Source organism: Corylus avellana, chromosome 7 (assembly GCF_965113065.1).
Source record: "Corylus avellana chromosome 7, dhCorAvel1.hap1.2, whole genome shotgun sequence".
In the NCBI taxonomy this organism is placed as follows: domain Eukaryota; kingdom Viridiplantae; phylum Streptophyta; class Magnoliopsida; order Fagales; family Betulaceae; genus Corylus; species Corylus avellana.
In genome coordinates this window covers 3,270,100-3,292,135 of record NC_142496.1, presented here as the reverse complement: position 1 = coordinate 3,292,135, position 22,036 = coordinate 3,270,100, and the positions used below count along the sequence as shown (strand labels likewise).

At 34.9% G+C, this 22,036-nt stretch overlaps 1 protein-coding gene across 1 annotated transcript in view; it reads left to right on the top strand.

The window, feature by feature from the left end:
* The first annotated feature begins 11,173 nt into the window (after nucleotides 1-11,173).
* The window catches only part of LOC132185463 (TMV resistance protein N), a 16,285-nt gene continuing 5,422 nt past the window's right edge, over nucleotides 11,174-22,036 (top strand). The window contains exon 1 of the mRNA XM_088518164.1: nucleotides 11,174-11,667. Within this exon, the coding sequence (XP_088374290.1) occupies nucleotides 11,180-11,667 (488 nt within the window). The 5' untranslated portion in view covers nucleotides 11,174-11,179. The remainder of the gene's footprint in view (nucleotides 11,668-22,036) is intronic.

Below are 22,036 nucleotides of genomic sequence, written 5' to 3'. Positions count from 1 at the left end.
CATTACTCTGTTTGATAATGCTTTTTAGGAAGTGTTTTTGTATTTTGATTTTAAAGAAAAAGATAGAAACTTCAGAGGAAGACTTGACAGTTAACTTGGCGATGATAGCAATCCTTTTTCCAACTTCCTCGTGGGAGTAGGGACAGACCATTGATGATTGATGCCTAAATGGGTCGGTGGAAAAATTGCGTGGGGTGTTGAAAGATTTTTAAAATTAATGCATATAGATATTATTTTGTTCTTCGATCCTTTGGAACAAAAAAATTTGAGAAATTTTGTGTATGGGGATGAAGCCTTCTCTCTACTTTTAGAGCTGTTTTACACAGCCACTAATCTGACATATATCGAGAATAGATACCCCTTTGGGTTTGAAAATGGAGGGCGTTTCTTCGTAGGGGTGCAAAGGCAGACGGTTTTTAACCGCCCGCTAACCGCTAACCGCTATAACCGCCAACCGCTATAACCGCCAACCGCCTAACCGCCTAACTGTCTAACCGCATTAACCGCTAACCGCTAACCGCCTTTTTATATAATATATTTTTATAATTATAATTATAAAAATATTTATACATATAACATAATCACTTGATCATTAAATCACAATTTTTTTAAAAAATAATTAAATCACAATTTGAGTATTAATATATTATCACTATAATTTATATGATTATATCATATAATCACTTGACCATTAAATCACAATCTGAGTATTAATATATTATCACTATAATTTATATGATTATATCACATGAGATTGATTATTAAATCATTTGATTATATAATAACAAATTATACATATATAATATGACATAACTCATAAGTATACCAATTCATACTAATACAACAATTAAATATCTAGAGACTTATTTCCAATGTATATTATAAACCTATAAGTCTATATAAGTCTACATATGTATATGAATAATATAAATGTATAATATCAATAGTTAATCATATGATTCAATGACAATTCAAATACTTTATTCAAGACTTCAAGTGAATCATATTATTAATGTACAATGATGATATGATTCGTATAATATCAAATTAAGTAATTGACATTGGATTATACAATGACCAATGTGTTACTTATAAACATAATTTAAGTATTAATGTATTATCATTATAATTTTAGTAATTTATATATTATCACTATAATTGATATGATTATATCACATGATGGCTTGATCATTAAATCATATGATTATATAATAATAAATAATACATATATAATATGACATAACTCATAAGTCATAAGTCTACAAGTTAATCATATGATTCATGTACAATGATAATCACAATTGATTCAATTGAATTAAACAATATGTTACTTATAACTACAAGTCTACAATTTAATTAAAGCATTATTAGATACTTTAGGAATTTAGGATTTAGGAGTTTGAACATTACCATTTACCATTAGATATTAAGTTCAATTCAAAGAAAAAAGATTATAAGTAAATATGATAAGAATTTAAATAATTAATCATATGAATCATATGATATAATTTAATGAGACTATATGATTATATAATATCAAATTAAGTAATTGACATTAGATTCAACAATGTGTTACTTATAATCACAATTGAAGTATTAATGTATTTTTTGAACATTTTTTAGAAAAAGAAATTTAACCATTTTTTGAAAGAAAAAAAAAAAGAAGAAAATTAACAATTTTGAACAATTTTGAATTTTATATATATATATATATATATATATATATATATATATATATATATATATAATTGCTTATAGTTATATTATATGCATATTGAATAATATAAATGTATAAGATAAATACTTAACTATATGATCCAATTACAATTCCAATACTTAATCAATTATTCATGTACAATGACAATGACAATGTGATTCATATAATATCAAATTAAGTAATTGACATTGGATTAAACAATGTGTTACTTATAACTACAATTGAAGTATTTTTGTTTGTTTGTAAGTTTATAAGATCAACACTTAATCATATGATCCAATGACAATTCAAATATTTAGTCATAATATTTATATACAATGACAATGTGATTCATAAAATGTCAAATTAAGCAATTAGCATTAGATTCAACAATTACTTATAACAACAATTTAAGTATTAATATATTTTTCATTTTTTTGAACACTATTTTGACAATTTTTAAACCATTTTATGAAAAAAGAAATTGAACCATTTTTTGAGCAAATTTTTTTAACAATTTTTTGACCAATTTTTTGAACCATTTGTTGACCAATTTTTTAAAATTGAACAAGCCAAAACTACGTCGTTTTAATACCCATATATATTCATCTCTTCCTAACCTTAAACTAAACCTAATCAATCTCATTCCTAGAGGTTTGTTAGTAACGAAGATTATTATTTTTTGAATTGTCATAGTATTTTAATTACAATACAATTATATTAAGCACTTTTTGATATGTGTACATGATTGTGCCTTAATATTATTATGTTTAATATTATAACTTTTCTTCTTTTGATGTCCACAGGATTTGCTAGAGGACCAAATGAGAAGATTGATGAAGTTTTAATGTTTTATTTGACTATTTGTATCATTTAATGTTTTATTTGAACTTATTTTATATGCTTTGTGTTGAACTTTTTTTATATTTTTTTTTTATATGTTGTGATAGTTATCTGAATTCTGAACTTTTTTTTGTATGTTGTGTTGAATTTTTTTTTTTCCTAAAAAAAAAAAGTTAACGAGTTATGATTTAATATTCAAGGAAATTTTTTTTTAAGTACAAGTAAATGTAAATTTTGGGTCAAATATTTTTGATTTTTCAATATGGGCTCTTTTTATAGCAATTGGGCCTAAGAAGATATTAAAAATACAAGAAAAAAAAATGAGGGTAAAAAAAAGCCCAAAAAACTCAAAAAAAAAGCCCAATTTTAAAAAAGCGGTTAGCGGGCGGTTATCTATTTTACTAACCGCTAACCGGCCACTAACCGCTAACCGCTAACCGCCTAGCGGTTAGCGGTTGCGGTTAGTGAAATTTACTAACCGCTAGGGCGGTTACGGTTAGCGGTTATTGCCACTAACCGCTAACCGTAACCGCCTTTACACCCCTATTTCTTCGGCCAAGAGTCATGGAGATGGGCCTAGAAAGTCAAGGCGTCTTAAGAGAGACATGGGTGTGTCTTAAGAGAGAGAGAGAGAGATCGATCAGCTTGCTGTGAATCTAAAGTATGGCTTACTTTTGTTGAGATGAAAACGACTAACTTATGTCGTTAGTATAAAATTGTGTCATTTTAGACTAATAGAAGCCGGATCCATCTTGAAAATGTTTTAAAACGAAAGGTTTTAAAGAGCATTGAATGAAGAGTCTCGTACTGAAAAGAGAGAAAGTAGAGTTAATATTTACAAGACCCAATTAACTTTAAGATATTAGAAATGAGTAATTTTACAAGTCCTTATTGTGTTACTCTTAAGTCCCTCTAAGAATGATGTGGCTATTAAAATCACTATTTGATCAAAATCCAATAATGATCAACCACAAACTCACTAGTCATTTTAATAGGCACATGCATTATTTTTGGAGGGACATAAGTGAGACTTGTAGTATTACTCTATTAAAGATACTTGGGTGTATATATACGTATACGGTATACTCTAATATGGTACGAAGCATCAGATGCACACACATGGCTAGGACTTGCAGGTGATGAATCAATGTTTTTGTGCTTGACATATGCAGTAGGATGTCTTGATTATTCCTCCTCCCCTTTTTATTTTTTATTATTATTATTATTTTTTTTAATTCTTCCTCCTCTTTTTTTTTTTTTTTTTTTTAATCAATACAGGAAAAAGGGTTATAGGGGATCGTACAACAAAAGAAGGGTAGGCACCCCAACAGCAAAACTCAAACAGTAAAGGTAATACTAAAAGAAATACAAACATAAACAATAGGCAATGAATCCATTAATAGTCCCAGAGGAACCATAAATGATCCGGGCCTCTCCAAGAGCCGCACAACCACTTCATAGTGGTTATTGCCATTACCTCATGGGTCTCCTCACCGTACCCCCTTGCCATTTGCTACCGTTAACTAATCACTTTAACTTTGAACACATTTCCATAGGAGTCCCTACGAGCATTGAATACCATAGACTTATCCTTGATGTATAGCCGTATAGGTAGGCAATCTTTCTTCTGAAATTTTTATGAGAAAATACACTTTATTCCCCTGAACTATCCACCAATTTGTACTTTTAACCCCAATGTTTAAAAAATGACACTTTACCCCACCCAAAGTATCTGAATTGACACTTTTAATCCCAATGTTTAAAAAATGACACTTTACTCCCCGAAGTATTTTTGAATTGACACTCTATCCCCCTGGGTTGACACTTTATCCCCCAAAACTTAGTTACTTTGGGGGGGGTAAAGTGTCAATGCAAAATATTTCAGGGGGTAAAATATCACTTTTTAAACATTGAGGTTAAAAGTGTCAATGTCAAATTCTTTGAAGGGGTAATGTGTCACTTTTTAAATATTAGAGTTAAAAGTATAAATGGGTGGATAGTTCATAGGGGTAAAGTGTATTTTCCCCAAATTTTTATTTAGTTGTCTTTGTATGTTTCTCTGTGCGTGTGCCCTCCTACATGGAACTATCTAATTTGTAACATTTGCCATTTCATGATGGGATTTTAGACTGGGAAAAATGTAAAGTCAGTCTATATAATTTATTTAATTTGTAATTATCTCTTTGTGATATTAAAATAAATTTAGAAGTCTCTGAAGTATATGCTAAAAAATTATGTTTACTCACTTAATAAATTATTTAGTGTAAAAATCTAATTAACCGTGAATATATATATATATATATATATATATATATATATGTGTGTGTGTGTGTGTGTGTGTGTGTGTGGGTGTATACATATGCATACACGCTGCCTGTGCTTTCTGTTTATAATTAGTATCTAAGAGATGTCACCTCTATTTGGTCGCAGTGATTTTGGAATCATCATTCTTTTCCTCTGTTGAGTCTTTTTTTGTTTTTTTAAGTTTGAAAATTTTAAAAAATTTTAAGTAATATGTCGGCCCCTATAAACGTACAAAAAAAACATTAAACAACCAATTTATCAAAATATTCCTTTAAGAATACATGAAATTTTTTCTAAAAAGTAATTTTTGAGAGCAAAAAGTGTTTTCTGAAGCATTACCATATGATATCACTTAAACTTAAAGGACTTAAATTTCGAAGATTGATTCCTGTGCATCAACTCAAGACGTGAGCAGCAGACGATAATGAGACAAATGTCATAGCAAAGATATTTGACAATGTCAGAGAACAATAAAAATGTTTAGAACACATAGTTATGCTCGCAACTATCATAATTCTTACGTAAACGTCTTTTTTACATTGAAAAATGTTATGAGTATTAGATCTTTTATTAAGAAATCGGTACTAAGATGATGTAGAGCTTATTTATTTGTGTCCGTAGTATTTTTTTTTTATTAATTATTTTGACCATTTCCAATGAAAAAATTCTATATCATCTTAGTTTCTATCTCTTAATAAAAGATTTGGTATCCTTAACGCTCACAATTCCGGAATGTGGCTAAAGTTTTGGAACAAAAAAAGATTTGGCCTTTCCAAGTCTCACGTTAGTTTAGGAATTTGCTTAAAGTTAGGAGGTTTTGAAATGCAATTCCATGATGCCCCTCTTTGCAAAATTTAAAAATTAAGAAGGAATAATGTTTAAGTTCTGGTAATTTTAAAAGTCTTCGCCCATAAAATCGTTTGTATAAGAAGGCAGAATTTTGATTTCAATGCTTTCCAAAATGAGAATAGATAAATTTGATAACATATTTTCTTTCCTAATTAAGATTTCTTTATGAAGTTCTTAAGGAGTATTAGCTCAATCGATTGGAGATCTAATCACACCACATGAAGCGAAGATCACTAGATCGAAGTAATTTTTCTTTTTTTTTAAAAAAAAAAAAATAGCTAAAATAGATAAAAATAATTTTTGGGTATTACTTGGAGTCGGCCGTTACATTTATAATATCTATAGTTCAAAAGTGAAGTACATTTTAATCTACAAATATATTTCTTGCGGCCATTTTTTTCATTGTGTATATATAATTGTTTTGTGCTTGACATCTGTATAATGTCTTGATCAATCAGTCTTCCTCCCTTTGGATTATCTAACTAAGCATTTTAACTTCTGAAATTGTTATTTAATTTGAACAAAAGATAGATTTTTTATTTTTTTAATTCTGACCAAAAGATTGATGAGAATCTAGAGATATGAACCAAATTAAGCGCAATCTTTTTCAACTTGAACTTGAACCCGAATACAAGGCAAATATGAAATTAAGTAGCTCCTAATGCTATAATCTCAATGCTTAGGATAGCCTTTAGAGAATTTGCCATGAAGCTTCCTAAGCTTCCTTTTCACGCCCACATAGTTTTCTATTTGATTTTTGTGTGGTGTGGGGGAAGTTTGTCGGTTGTCACCCTTTCTCGAGAGCTACTTTTAATTTTTTTAAATTAATTAGCTCCTAATGCTACCCTTTTAAAATTCGTTTTAAAAGGGTATCCTATGCACTATACATTGAGGTTATGTCATTTTAAAATCTTAGTTGGCTAGTAAATATAATACAATATCACAAATAAAGCTATAAGAAAATCTTTCATCTAAACCCAACATCGGATAATCGCACAAATCCAGCAGGGCCCATTTTAAAGCATTTACGCATGAATCGCGTCAACATAATTGCTAATCTCCCGCCAAAACAGTGTGGAGTCTACCGGGGCGGTGCGAAGTCACTGATGGAATGATAGACGAGTAAAAGGGAAACGATCACGCGTAAAATAATTTATTCTGTGCTCGACATATTTATTTAAAAAAAAAAAAATTGAACAAAAATATCATTTAACAAGTTTTTTTTAGCAAATATTAGAGTATTCATAAATATTTAACTTTTCTATAAAAATTTAACAAAATTCATGAAAACACGTATTTAGCAAACTTCATTATTTACTTTATATTTAACACTTGTCATCGTAGATGCTCCATACATTTCAAGAACTAAAAAGTTAAAGTTATATAATTTTTTAAACTTATTTCTTACCATCCTCTGTCTTGATTGGCTTAAACTAATAAAATAATAATATTTAATTAAAAATAACTCTATATATTTGACTTATTTTAAAAGTAACTCTCTAAATTTAATAAAATGAAATTTTCTTTTACAAGAGTGACACGGTTGGCAGTTGGCACCAACATTTCTGATTTCCCTCTCTCCTTTGCCTTTTTTTTTTTTTTTTTTCTTTATCATCCTCCTTTCCCATTTTAACTTTGAACACCTTTCCACAGGGGTCCCTACGACCATTGAATACCATAAAGTACTTATCCTTGACTTAGAGGTAGGCAAGTTTTGATATGTATCCTTTCCTCTGAACTTTTTATTTAATTTGAACAAAAGATAATTTTTTTTGTTTTTTTCCTGAACAAAAGATAGACGAGAGTTTAGAGATATGAACCAAATTAGGCGTGCTTACCAAAAAAAAAAAAAAAAAAAAAAGGAACCAAATTAAGAGCAAATCTTTTCCAACTTTAACTTTAACTCAAATACAAGGCGAATATGGTGCTTTGGAAAGTTCATTTTTGCGTATAATGTCTGGCCAAAGCCAAACATTTCTTAATTTGGGGGATTGACCAAATGATTACTCTTTGGCCTTTTTTTTTTTAAAGGAAATCTCTCTGGACTAACTTTTGAATGAAATTAAGTAGTTCCTAATGCTATAATTTAGAGAAGTTGCCATGAAGCTTGCTATTATTTAGAAAGCACTGAAATCACTATGCATTGAGATGTTGCTAGCCATTTTTCTCTCTATGCATAGTGATTTCATGCTATAATTTAGGGATTATGGGCTTGTTTGGGAGTGCGATTTTAAAAATTGTTTTTTTAAAATTGCTACTTTTTAAAATCGCACAGGCGTTTGGTAAAACATGCTAAAAAGTTTTTTTTTTTATCAATTGAATGTTTGGATAACATTAGCATATAATTGCGGTTTCATGACCAAATTACCAATAAGGACATTTCTTTATAACAGTAAAATAACTAACATTGTCTATAAGCCTCTATTTTTAACAACTATGCAAACAAAAGTATGACTTATAATTTGACATTAACTTTGAGTTTTCTACTTAGGCAATTATATATTGCTATATTACTTGTTTCTATATGCTTTTTTGTTTTTGTATTTTTTTTTTTTCTTGAAACATATTCCAAACAGACATATAATAAAAAAATACAAGAACAATCCATCAAATTAAACTAATAATGTTTATCAAATTTAACTGCTACATAATTCACTAATAATTTAAATTAGTACTTTATAACTGTTTATTACCCATTAAAAAATATATATATAAAAAATTATCACTGTTTATTACCCATTAAAAAAATATATATAAAAAAATATCACCAACTATTACAGTACAATACCCATTAAAAAATAAAAATAAAAATTCAACACAAATTATTACTGTACAGTACCTTTAAAAAAAAAAAAAAAAAAAGCCATTAAAAATTGTCACTATGCAGTGCACAGTAACCTGAAAAAAAAAAATCATCATCTTGGTCACTGTACAGTATTTTTTTTTTAAAGGAAAAGCCTCACACAGTTACTGTGCGTGTATAGTGATCTATCACTGCATACTATGATGGATTGCAAATCACTATGCATGTACGGTAATCTAAATAAAATTTTGAAAAAAAAAAAATCACAATTGTACTCTGTAGAAATGGTCGAAAAACATAAATGCATATATAAAAAGGCACAGTAATCATACAAACCACATAAAATAATACCGAACACCAAACAATGAAAAGTTTTACAAAAGCAAAGGAGTTATATGGAGAGAGAAAATATTAAGGTGAGATTATTACCTGCTAGAGGGGAGGAGAAATGGACAACAGCGATGCACACTGCTACAGGGCAGAGAAAGGATGAACGAGACAGAGAGGATGAAGAAAAAAAAAAAAAAAAAAAAAGGTTTTAATATATTTTAGGTGGGTATTCATGGTATTTTTTTAATTCCTGCTCAAAAAAAGGTAACTATTGCGCCAAATATCTTTTTAATAGAAATCGTGATTTTGTTTTAAATTCGCACTTTTTCAAATAAGCACCCTCTAATCAGCTTAAGGAAATTGCAGATTTTTTTGCGATTTTAAAATTTGCGTTTTTAAAATCGCAATCTCAAACACCATAAAATTGCGATTTGGTTTAAAATCGCAGATTATTTTTAAAAAAACGCACTCCCAAACGCACCTTATGAAGTTTTTTCTCTCTAGGGATTATAGGATACCCTTTAGAGAAGTTGCCATGAAGCTTCCTTACCTTCTTTACCAACGCGTTTTCTCTTCTTTTGAGCCATATTGGGTCTGCCGAGGCCACAGGGAAATTGTCTTTCACAATGTTTAGAAAGCATAAAAGAAGACTTGATGGTCAACTTGTGAAACCAAATTAACTTCAATGTTTAGAGCATGTAAAATTGAATGAAATGTTGAAACTTGTATTTTTTTTTTTTTTCCGTTTTTGTTTTTGTGTTCTATGCTGATGTGTCATTTTTTTATTGAATAGGAAAAAAAATGACATAATTTATACCAAATTCATAAAGAATCATTCTTATCCTTTCCTATACACTGCTCAGAGACAAGCTTTCCCACACGACATTGATTCCCTTTTGCAGAGATCCCTTCAACATCCTCTTCAACCACTTCGAGTCCATCATGCTCCTCCTCTGTCAATGTAAACTTCCCCCATAGTTCTGTTAAGTCGTCCTCCATATTTCTCACCACCACACCTTCTCTTTCTGGTAATCGTAGATACCTCAGTCAAGTACACCTATGGCTTTCCACCCACAAATGCTGGGAAGAGCTTGTTGAAAGAAAGTTGCATTTCCTCTAGGTTTCTCAGAGAGCCCTAGAGAGAAAAAAAAGTTCATAATCCCTTTTGTACTATAATTTGAGTGGCTTTCTATATGTTTGACAATTATATCACAGCTATCAAATTGACAATTAATCTTTCTTAAAAAGTTTTAGGTGTGTAACAGATTTTTACATTGAATAAGCTTTTCATATTTAGATTGTTATTTTAAATTAATTTTGTGCAAATATATATAATTTTAATTACATATTTTAATTGTATAAAATATATATTTTTATTTACCAAAGATTATGAAGACTAACAATGGTTTCATTGAAATTACGAAGCTTATGTTGAGGTAGAATTAGCAACTTTGCGGGTAGATACTTATTTAAGAAACAATAAAATCATGATTATTATGCTAATTAATTATAGACAAAATCAAAATAGCATATCTACAAAAAGAATCTTGCCAACCAATTAACCATGATTTTCAAAAAACACAATTTGGAAAACACATGGTGTTATTTTAACCATCATGGTTCAAAGACTCATTGATGACAACTAAATATATTAATGCTAGGCGTGAGAAAATAAATTGTAAGGTGCATTTATATGTTTCAAATTTTGTTGAAATTTTCATTTATTTCGCAATTATATTTTGTTAATATTATAATTAATTTATATTTAAAAAAAAAAAAAAAAAAATCTTGACCCACCTGAACTAAAATTCTTCTCCCTCTGTGTATAGGTAGGCAATCTTTATTCTGAAATTTCTATTTAGTTGTCTTTGCCTGTTTAAATTGTATAGGAAGGCAAAATTTTGTGGGCAAAGAATTTTGCCTTCCTAAACATTATTCCATAAATTCTTCGGACGAAATTGTTATTTTGATGCCTGTCTGTGGCCAACGTGTTTTCTCTTCTTTTGATGATACATGGCAGCACCGACTTTAGGTCAAGAGCTAAAAGTGGTTGTGCGTGAACAACCATCCCTTTTCCTCAATCGACAATGTTTTAGTGATATTAATGATAAATAAAGTTTGTTAAAAAAAAAAAAAATGATAAATAAAGTTTAGAGGAGGGTGATGCATGATCGATCTCATTGCACGGGAAGTTGCCTCGAAGCTTCCTTAACCTTCTTTTCCATCTTTTAATGCGTTTTCCCTTCTTTTGATGATGCAAACCAGCATCCACTTTTCTCCTTAATTCAAAAACTCAAAAGCAAATATCTCTACTAGGTGTAGTAGTTTCACATACAGAGCAGACGACGTCTTCTATGGCCTTTCAAGGAGCGTCTTCTTCTTCCACCGATCCATGGAAGTATGATGTTTTCTTGAGTTTTAGAGGCATTGATACTCGCAACAATTTTATTGCCCATTTACAGCGGGCTTTGTTTCAAAACGGAATCACCTTCTTCATAGATGATGATGAGCTGAAAAGGGGAGAGGAGATTTCTCCAGCACTTCACCAAGCCATTGAACAGTCAAGGATTTCAATAGTTATATTCTCTCAAAACTATGCGTCATCCGGATGGTGCTTGAACGAGCTATTGAAGATCCGCGATTGGAAAGAAACAAATGGACAAATGGTTCTCCCGGTGTTTTACAAGGTGGACCCATCTGATGTACGGCATCAAAAGAACAGTTTTGAAGGAGCATTTGCTACACATGAAGAAATGTTCAAAGATGACATCAAAGTGCAGAATTGGAAGGCAGCCCTAACACAAGTGGCTAATTTGTTGGGGTTGCATTTAGAGAACTACAGGTATTTCTTATGAGTCGCGTGCGTTCATTGGAGAAATTTTTTTTTCCCTGATTTGAATTGCTTTAATATATATATTAGGGGGCTAAATTACAAATTGATGGTAGTTTGGAGGGCCATTTTATATTTATATATATATATATATAGAAAAATATAAAATGGCCCCTCAAACTACCATCCATTTATAGTTCAAAATGGAATAAAAATAAAGTAATGTTCAAAATGTAATAAAAATAAAGTAGCCCCTCAAACTATCAATCAATTGTAATTTGGCAACTCTGTTAGTCATCACCGTTAAAATGAATAGAAAATGCAAAACGACGTCGTTTTGTTGAGGTTAAGTTACTAAAATTAGGGGTGTCAACCCAGTCAAATTTTCCGGTTTTTTGCCAAAACCAGAACCGGAACCGGGGTACCCCGGTTCTCGGTTTTGGGAAACCAGAACCGGAATCGGGACCCAGGTTAACCGGGGTCCTGGTTAACGGCCGATTCCGGTTTTACCCGATCCGGTAACCAATTTTTGAAGAAAATTTGCTTTTGGGCTTATTTTAGGTGTTAGGCCTAAAATAAGCCCTTTTTTTTTTATAAGTTGGCTCATTTTAAAAAAAAAATCTATTAGTCTTTTTGTTTAAATTAAAGAGGCTTTGTTGTAATTGTACCAAATAATTAAAAAAGCTCAAAAATCCTAAAAAATCATCCTAAAAAATCAATGTTTTTAATATATATATATATATAAAATATAAATCCGGTTCCGGTATTCCCGATAAAAACCGAGTACCGGAACCGAGTCCCCGGTTTCCCGGTTCCGGTTCCAGTTTTCCGATAATTTTTGACACCCCTAACTAAAATGCCATTTTTAGAAGAAAAAACATCAAATTAAAAAAAGCCCACTAAACAGCGTCGTTTTGCTTTCAAAAAAATCCCTTGCACGACTACCATATCATACTTCCGTTTTCTCACTTCGTCTTCTTCGTCGGGAACCCTTCCAGATAGATGAGCTTGAACGTTCTAGATCAGTTGGTCATACTAATGGCAGATAGATGGCATAACATATGATCTTGCTGTTTCGAGATGATCCATTATGTAATAATGAGAATAATGGGAGCCAATTATTTGTTCTCTCCCTAGTATCTTACGCACCTTCAGAACCAAACCTCCTGCCAAGCCTACCTCACCTTCAGATCCAATCCTCCTTACAATTCTCCCGCAACCATCTGCTTGCTCTTGGGCTCCGAACCCTCCCTTGTTGCCGACACCAACAACATGTCCAGCTTCGACACCATTCCGGCAGACACCCAAATCCTCATCCCGATCAATAATTGTTCATGTTCCGGTCCTTACTACCAGCACAATACCTCCTGCAAGTTGAGCAGCAAGTCCGATACTTATTTCCTCGTCGCCAACGACACCTACCAGGGCCTCACCACCTACCAAGCCTTGATGGCCAAGAACCCTTACGGCAACCGCAATCTGACGATGGGGCTCAATCTGGAGGTCCCCCTCGGGTGTGCTTGCCTGACTCCAAACCAGACAGCTGTTGGAGTCAACTACTTGCTCACATATATGATCACCTGGGATGACGACATTTCTTATATTGCCCAACTATTCGGCGTGGACAAGCAGAGCGAACTTGAACGCAAACCAGCTGACTAACCAAACTGTCATTTTCCCTTTCACCCCATTCTGGTTCCCCTTAAGACCAAGCCCGCTTTAATTCACAAATCAGTTTCTCTGTCTCCATCGCCTCCTCCACCACCCACCACCCCCATCAACACTGGCTCCGAGTCCGGGAACAACAACAACAAAAGGTGGGTATTCGTGGGTGTTGCCGTATGTAAAGTCAGAGAATTTGAATATTTTCTACCTTGCTTTAATCTAGCATAGGCTAATGATATTTATAATCTGGAGTGTTACAATTCAAATATATAAACTCTCTTTGAGATAAGAGATAATGTAATCTATCTATAGAGTTTCAAATATGTAATTTATCCTAATCTAAAATACAGCTTGTTATCTTGAGTCTGTTGGGACAAGACTGAAAATTATCTTATAAGAGTATTTATCATTTACACTCCCCCTCAAGCTCAGTGGGGATGTAACAACTCTGAGCTTGTCTCGTAGATTTGAAAACCGGATTGAGGATAAAGGCTTGGTGAAGATATCTGCAACTTAGTCTTTGGATGAGATAAACCGAACGTCTAGAGATTTTGAAGCTACCATATCCCTAACAAAATGAAAGTCGATCTCACATGTTTGGTTCGAGCATGAAAATCCGGATTGGATTAAAGATACTTGGCGCCTATGTTGTCACACCACAATACTGGAGGATGGGAGACAGGGATCCCCAGTTTGCATAAAAGAGATTTTAACTATTATAATTCTGCTGCTGTATTTGCTAGTGCCTTGTGTTAGGTGTGACTTGCCACCCAACACACGTGGGCCCCCACTAGTTCTACTTGGAGAAGTTTCTCCTTGTTGATGTTGGAATTCCTTTTCTTTGCTCACGTGAACTCCTAGTCTAAGTTGGAATTGGATTTGATATTTGACTTGTACTAGGAGACTACAACCGACTATGGTGCAATATATAAAGGCATGAAGCCTAGTGTTTTAGTGTGTGCCAAAAACAATTGAGAGAAAGAAAAGGTGAGAGCACCAAGAAAAAGATAGAGTTTTTTTTTTTTTTTCCTTTTGTTATTATTCTCCTTTGGATAAAGTGAGAATTGGGTGTAAAATGGGCTTTGGGTTTGAGTGGTTTTCTCGCCCTGTTACTCTCTTGTACTCATTTTTTAATAGTGAATTTTCTCCGGGTCGTCTCCGCCATTGGATGTAGGCTTGTTAAGCCGAACCACTTAAATATTTGTGTCGTGTATGATTTGATTGCCTAATCTTTGTTATTCCGCATTCTTCTTATTTTTCGCATCTCACGGGTTTTGGGAAATAGGATTAATTTCCTAACACCTTGTATTCAGCTTCCGTACTTGACCGAGCCACTGTTGCTTGTTTTGTAGAACTCCATGAAACAAGATTTTTTCCTAGAAAAACGCAGTACCCCCTGTAGACCAACGATCATCTTGACACCCAGCCCAGTCAGCATCAGTGAATGCTTGCAGTTTATTGGATGTGGATTGCTGGATTTTTAAACCAAGATGAATTGTTTCCTTTAAATATCTCAGTAACCTTTTTGTAGTCTACCAGTGAGGTAATAAAGGTTTGTGCATGAACTGTGACAATCTATTCACTGTAAAAGCTATGTCGGGTCGAGTGATAAGCAGATATTGTAGGGCACCAATTGTACTTCGGTAGAGGGTGGGATCCGAAAATACTTCACCATCAAATACAGATAAAATAATTGAAGTAGACATCGGAGTGCAAACAGGTTTTGCATCAGCCATTTTTGTTCTCTGTAAAATGTCTAGCATATAACGATGCTGAGAGAGATGAACACCATCTAGTAGCCGTGAGACCTCAATGCCAAGAAAAAAATTTAACTCACCTAAATCTTTTATTGCAAACTCAGATGCCATGCTACAAAGTAAATTATCAATTTCTGATGCAACTGAGCTTGTGATAATTATGTCGTCAACATATATAAGAACATATATGGTATAAGTAGCAGATTTATATATGAACAGAGAGGTATCTGATTTTGAAGCCCTAAAACCAAACTCTAGTAATTTATTATTCAATCTGGAGAACCACGCTCGTGGTGCCTGTTTGAGACCATAGAGGGCTTTCTTAAGACGGCAAACATGGTTGGGAAACTGAGGGTGGGCATAACCAGGGGGTTGTGACATGTAAACTTCCTCAGATAAATTACCATGTAGAAAGGCATTTTGAATATCAATTTGCCTAAGTGACCAACCAGATGAAATTGCAATAGACAATACCAAACGTACCGTTGTTGGTTTAATTACCAAACTGTAGGTCTCTGAGTAGTTGATTCCAGCTTGTTGATGAAATCCTTTTGCCACTAATCGTGCCTTGTAGCGATCAATTGAATCATCCGCCTTCCTTTTTATACGAAATACACATTTGCATCCAACTAAATTCTTGGCTGTAGAATCAGGAACTAAACACCAAGTATTATTTTCTAAGAGTGCATCAAACTCAGAATTCATAGCCGTTCTCTAGTGAGGATCCATGGAGGCTTGTGTATAGCATGTGGGTTCTGTAACATTGAGAGCACTGTCAGCTATGAGAGCATGTGGGGATGAGTATTTTGTGGAAGCATCAGAGAAGGGCTTTGGTTTGGTAATATTATTTTTTGCTCGTGTGAGCATAGGATGGTTGTTTACTGGTACAACTGGTATAGGGATATCTGGGTTAGTTTCGGCAATTGGAGAAGAAGATGAAGATATGTGATGGAGGGGTTGTTGAGCAGGGGGACAAGGGCACATGAGTTGGTGTAGTTTGTGGCGTGGGTTGTGCAGAAGGATAAGTCACAGGTTGAGTGGAGAGAGGAATGGATGGGCACACGGCTTGGAGTCTAGTTGAGGGGTTATTGTCTTGTGTAGGTGGGAGTGGGACTCTAGCTTGAGGATTATTACCTTGTACGGGTGAGATTCTAACTGTACGGGTATTGCCGTGTATGGGTGGGATTCTAGATTGGAGGGGTATTGCATGAGGGTAGGTGTCAGACGTAGGAGATAGAGGTTGTTGGATAATAATAGGATTTGCTGGGAAGAGATGGGTATTATCTGGAGGATTTAGTGTTTCAATGGATAAAGGAGTTTAGAGGGGAAATATGTTTTCTTCGAAAACAAGGTCTCTGGATATGTAAAGACGACCAGTTTTGAGATTGAGACACTGATAACCCTTATGACGTATTCTAAAACCCAAAAAAATACACTGCACAAATTGAGGTTGCAGTTTATGAGAATTATATGAACGAAGATTTGGCCAACAAGCACATCCAAAAATACGTAAAAGTGTGTAATCCGGAGAATCATTGAATAAAATTTCATAAGGAGATGAATTTTTCAAAAGAGGTGTGGGCATGCGATTTATGAGATAACATGCAGTTTGAAAAGCTTGTTCCCAATATTCAAATGGAACATGAGCATGAGAGAGTAGAGCTACTCCAGTTTCGACTATGTGATGGTGTTTGCGCTCCACAACACCATTTTGTTGGTGTGTGTGTGGACAAGAGAGACGATGAGAAATACCCAAATTTGTGAGAATTTTGTTGAGGGAGCGATATTCACCTCCCCAATCAGATTGAATGGTTTTTATTTTTGAGTTAAAATACCGTTCAACTATTTTTGGAATTTCAGAAAAATAGAGCAAACATCACTTTTGGGAGATATTGGAAATAACTACGTATAACGACTATAGGCATCTAAAAATGAAACATAAAATTTATTGCCATTTGTGGAAAACATAGGAGCTGGTCCCCAAACATCAGTGTATATCAATTCAAGAGGATGATTAACACGTGTTGAGGACAAAGAAAAATGAAGTTGTTTGCTTTTTGACATGTGACAAGCAGAGCATGTCAAAGGCTGATTATTTGAAGAAACTGGTAAATTAAATCTAAACAAAACATTTAAACAAATGCGAAAAGCTGGATGCCCAAGCCGTGCGTGCCAATTTTGAGGAGACGTGTGTTCCCCAACATGAGTAGATGCAATTTTGGGCGACAAAGAGGATAAATGAGACTGGATTGTGGACGGAGAGACATATGGAGGTGGATGACTAGGAGAGACCTTGACTGGGAGCTTATATAGCCCACGATCATTTAGGCCTTGAAGAAGAATTTTCCTCGACCCCTGTTCCTTTACAAAAAAATACGAAGGATGAAACTCAATGAAAGTATTGGTTTCAATAGTGAATTTATGATAAATTTTTTGTGATTGATGGAACATGTAAAACATTTTGCAACAAAAAAGATGCATTAGGAGAGGATAGAAGGGTGTCACCTGTGTTTTGAATGGTTAAAACCGTACCATTACCCATATGGACCAGGTCAGATCCGGTGTAGTTGATGGATCAGTGGTTGAGATTATTGAAATCGGATGTGAGGTGATGGGTGGCGCCGGAATCAGGGTACCAATTTTGGTCTAGGCCGCCTGATGGAGCGAAGAAGTTGGCTTGCATGATGGGATGAGGCTCTCGGGTGGTGATATGCTCTTCATAGCGTTGGTAGCAATCAATTGCAACATGACCCAGATGATTACAAATCTTGCAAAGAGGACATGTGGATGAGGAGCCACGATTGTATGAGCCACAACCATTTGGAAAGGAGCCACGGTAGCATCCACGGTGGAGGGAGGAGCCACGGCCGGAGTTGTTGAAGTAGCCTCCACGGTTGCCACGGCCACTACGGTGAGGTGGGTTTCGGGAGGCAAAATGCACGGCTGCCATTGATGAAGGGCAGTAGGTATTGACGTGAGGGGAAAAAAAAAATACGTAGGATAAAAAATTGCCGAAGGAGAGAAAAATTGACATTAGTCTTTTGGTAGCTCTGATACCATGTAAAGTCAGAGAATTTGAATATTTTCCACCTTCCTTTAATCTTGCATAGGCTAATGATATTTATAATCTAGAGCGTTACAATTCAAATATATAAATTCTCTTCGAGATAAGAGATAATGTAATCTATCTATAGGGTTTCAAATATGTAATTTATCCTAATCTAAAATACAGCTTGTTATCTTGAGTCTGTTGGGATAAGACTAGAAATTATCTTATGAGAGTATTTATCCTTTACACCGTCGGAGCTCCTGCTTTGCTTCTTCTCTCCACTTTTCTGCTTTGGTTATTTTGTTGCCACCACCATGGCCACTCTCACAATGAGGCACCCAAGCCAATTATTTGTTCTCTCCCTAGAAGGGTTTTGACGAAGAAGACGAAATGAGAAACTGCTGGAATATGGTTGTTGTGCAAAGGATTTTTTTGAAAGCAAAACGACAACGTTTGATGGGCTTTTTTTTTTTGATTTTTTTTCAAAAAGGCATTTTAGTAACTTAATCTCAACAAAACGGCGTTGTTTTGCATTTTCCATCCATTTCAACGGTACTAATTAACGGAGTAGCCAAATTGCAACTGATTGGTAGTTTGAGGGGCTATTTTATTACATTTTCAACATTGGGGAGGCTAAATTACAAATGGCTGGTAGTTTGGAGGGTCATTTTATATTTTTCCCATATATATATATATATATATATATAAATCACAAACAACTTATTGTGATAAAGATAATGACAAAGGACCTTTACTCAAACAGAAACTCTTGCAAAAACAAGAACTGAAGTGAATTACTTCTCAAAGACAATTTAGGATTATGTTTCTATCAGTTGTTGATCTTGTAAACAAAACAATCTCTTTATTATTATAAATAAGAAACACTGCCATACGACTAAATGTGCAGAAAACACAAAAACAATATTATTCAATATGGTATCAGAGCAAATAGGCTAACGCCAATTGTTAGATCTTAGATTACAATTTTCCTTTATATTTCTTATTTTTCATATTGATTTCAATTACTTGATTTCTTTTTGAGTTTGTTAAAAAAAAAAAAAAAAAAATCTTCTCAGATCCGCAGATTCACGTTCACTCAAACAAAGTGAAATCAAGTCTAGGCAAGCCGGAGCTGCCCTTCACGCCCAGACCCGACCGCCGATCTCTACACTGCCGGAACGCCAGATCCGCACCCCCCGCACCCCAACGTAGCCGATCTACCTCGCCACCGCATCTCGCCCATCTCGCATCTCTCCCATCTCACTGGCGCTGCTACTAGACGCTACAAGCTTCATCTCAGCCGCAGATCTACCACAACACCGCCCGACCTCCAGATCCCGACACTGCCGGAGCGCCAGACCCATAGCTTCGCCGATCTGCCTCGCCATCATAGACCCGTGACCCACTACCTTTCTCCATCGCCGACCCTGCGAAGCCCGGACCCCGTAGCATCTCGCTATCACTGACCCGTAGCATCTGTGCATCGAGTTCATAGAAGAAGAAGAGAAGAGTTCGTAAAAAAAAAAAAAAAAAAAAAGGATCAATGGCTGATTCTTCTACTCGTGTATCAACTCTCCAATTCCGTAATCATCATATTACCCTCAAACTAAATTCTGACAACTACAATCTGTGCAAGTTTTTAGTCACAAACCTTCTAGAAGGGCATAGCCTCTTTGGTTATGTCAATGGTACCAACCCACTCCCTCCTCCCAAACAGACCCTCACTGAAACTTCAGAAACGGCTGATAACCCAGCATACCAAACTTGGTATCATCAGGATAAACAGGTCCTCAGCGTAATTGTTTCCACCTTAGAAAAGGAAATACTACCGCATGTTCTCAACTTGTCCTCCTCCCGAGAGGTTTGGCTCACACTTGAGACTCTATTCTCGGCTCACTCTCAAGCACGCATCGTGCAAACCTGGTCACAACTTACCAACTTAAAGAAAGGATCCCAGAAAATTGCTGAATATTTTCGCAAAGCCCAAAATCTTGCTCATGCGTTGGCTGCCGCAAATCAACCAATTCAAGATTCCGAATTGGTGTCATATATTATGGCTGGTCTTGGTGCTGACTACGACTCCCTTGTCATCTCAATAACCACACGTTCTAATTCAGTTAAACTCAATGACTTATATGGCTATCTTCTTTCTCATGAGATCAAACTTGACCAGCATCAAACAGAAATTTATATATCTATTCCAACAGCCAACACGGCCCAACGGCAGCCCTTCTCTCATCCTAGACAGAATCGTGGATCTTTTTCAAACTATGGTCCCCGGAATTAGAACTTTAGCCGCAGGAGAGGTCGAGGTCGTGGCTGAAACTTCACCAACAACCACCCTACTCCTAGACTCATATGCCAAGTCTGTCATAAACCAGGACACTCTGCTGCCTCATACTGGCATCGATTTGATCAAACCTATCGGGCTGAAGTAAGTGAACCTGCTGCCTACATGGCCACATCCAGCCCTGGTCCCAATTACCCATGGTTCCATGACACCGGCGCCACCCATCATGTGACAGATGAGCTCTCCAACCTCAATGTACGTGCAGATGAATACACTGGAACTAATCAACTTCAAGTGGGCAATGGACAAGGTTTGAGAATCCATCACTCTGGTCTTTCTAACTTATCATCTCCCCATCACAATTTTCATCTTTCTTCCTTATTACATGTTCCTGAAATCACTAAAAATCTTCTCTCAGTAAACAAATTTACCAAAGACAATAATGTTTTCATTGAATTTCATCCTAATTTTTTGTGTCAAGGACATTCAAACTCGCACCCTACTGCTCCACGGCCAGAGTAAAGGTGGTTTATATCCATGGCCTTTCTCACGTCACTCCTCCACCAAACCTGCTGCCTTTCACGGTGAGAAAGCTCCCATGGATACATGGCACCAAAGGCTAGGCCATCCTGCTCCTCCTATTGTTCGACATGTCCTCCGCAACAACAACTTGCCTCTGTCTCCCTCAAAAGTCTCCTTAGTTCGCTCCTCCTGCCAACAAGGCAAAAGTCATCGTCTACATTTTTCTCTTTCAAATTCAATATCAAACAATCCTTTAGAATTGCTCTTTCTTGATGTATGGGGCCCTGCTTCTATGCTTTCCATGAATAATAAAAGGTTTTTCCTTTGCATTGTGGATGATTTCTCTAAATATGTATAGATTTTTCCTTTATCTCAAAAGTCAGAAGTTTATGCAACCTTTTTACATTTCAAAATCCTTGTTGAAAACTACTTTAGCAGCAAAATAAAATCTGTTCAAAGTGACAATGGAGGGGAATTTCGTCCTCTTCAATCTCGTCTCCCCATACTTGGAATCTCTTACCGTTTAAGTTGTCCACACACTCATCATCAAATGGGTTCTGTCGAGCGAAAACATCGACATATTGTTGAAACTGGCCTCTCACTTCTTGTTACTGCAAATGTTCCTCTCTACCTATGGGATGAAGCCTTTAACTCAACCACATATCTCATAAATAGACTTCCTTCCAACATTACCAAAAACAAATCTCCCTACGAGCTTCTCTTCAAAGTCACTCCTACTACAAATTTCTCAAAGTTTTTGGCTGTGAATGTTGGCCTTTCATTCGTCCATACAACAAACATAAACTTGACTATAGATCCAAATCATGTGCCTTTCTTGGATACTGTAAATATCATCATGGCTACAAATGTCTTCACATTCCCTCAGGGAAAATATTTCTCGCACGTCATGTTGTATTCAATGAAACATCATTTCCCTTCAAACAAGGCCAAACAAATCACCCACCCTCACCACAAACTGTTGTGATTCAGTCTCCATTCACATCTCCTATTTCCCTCCATCCAACCCCTACCATTGCTGCCACTAGTTCCCCACCTACGGAAACTCCTCATAACCAAAGGTCTCCAATCAGCAATCCT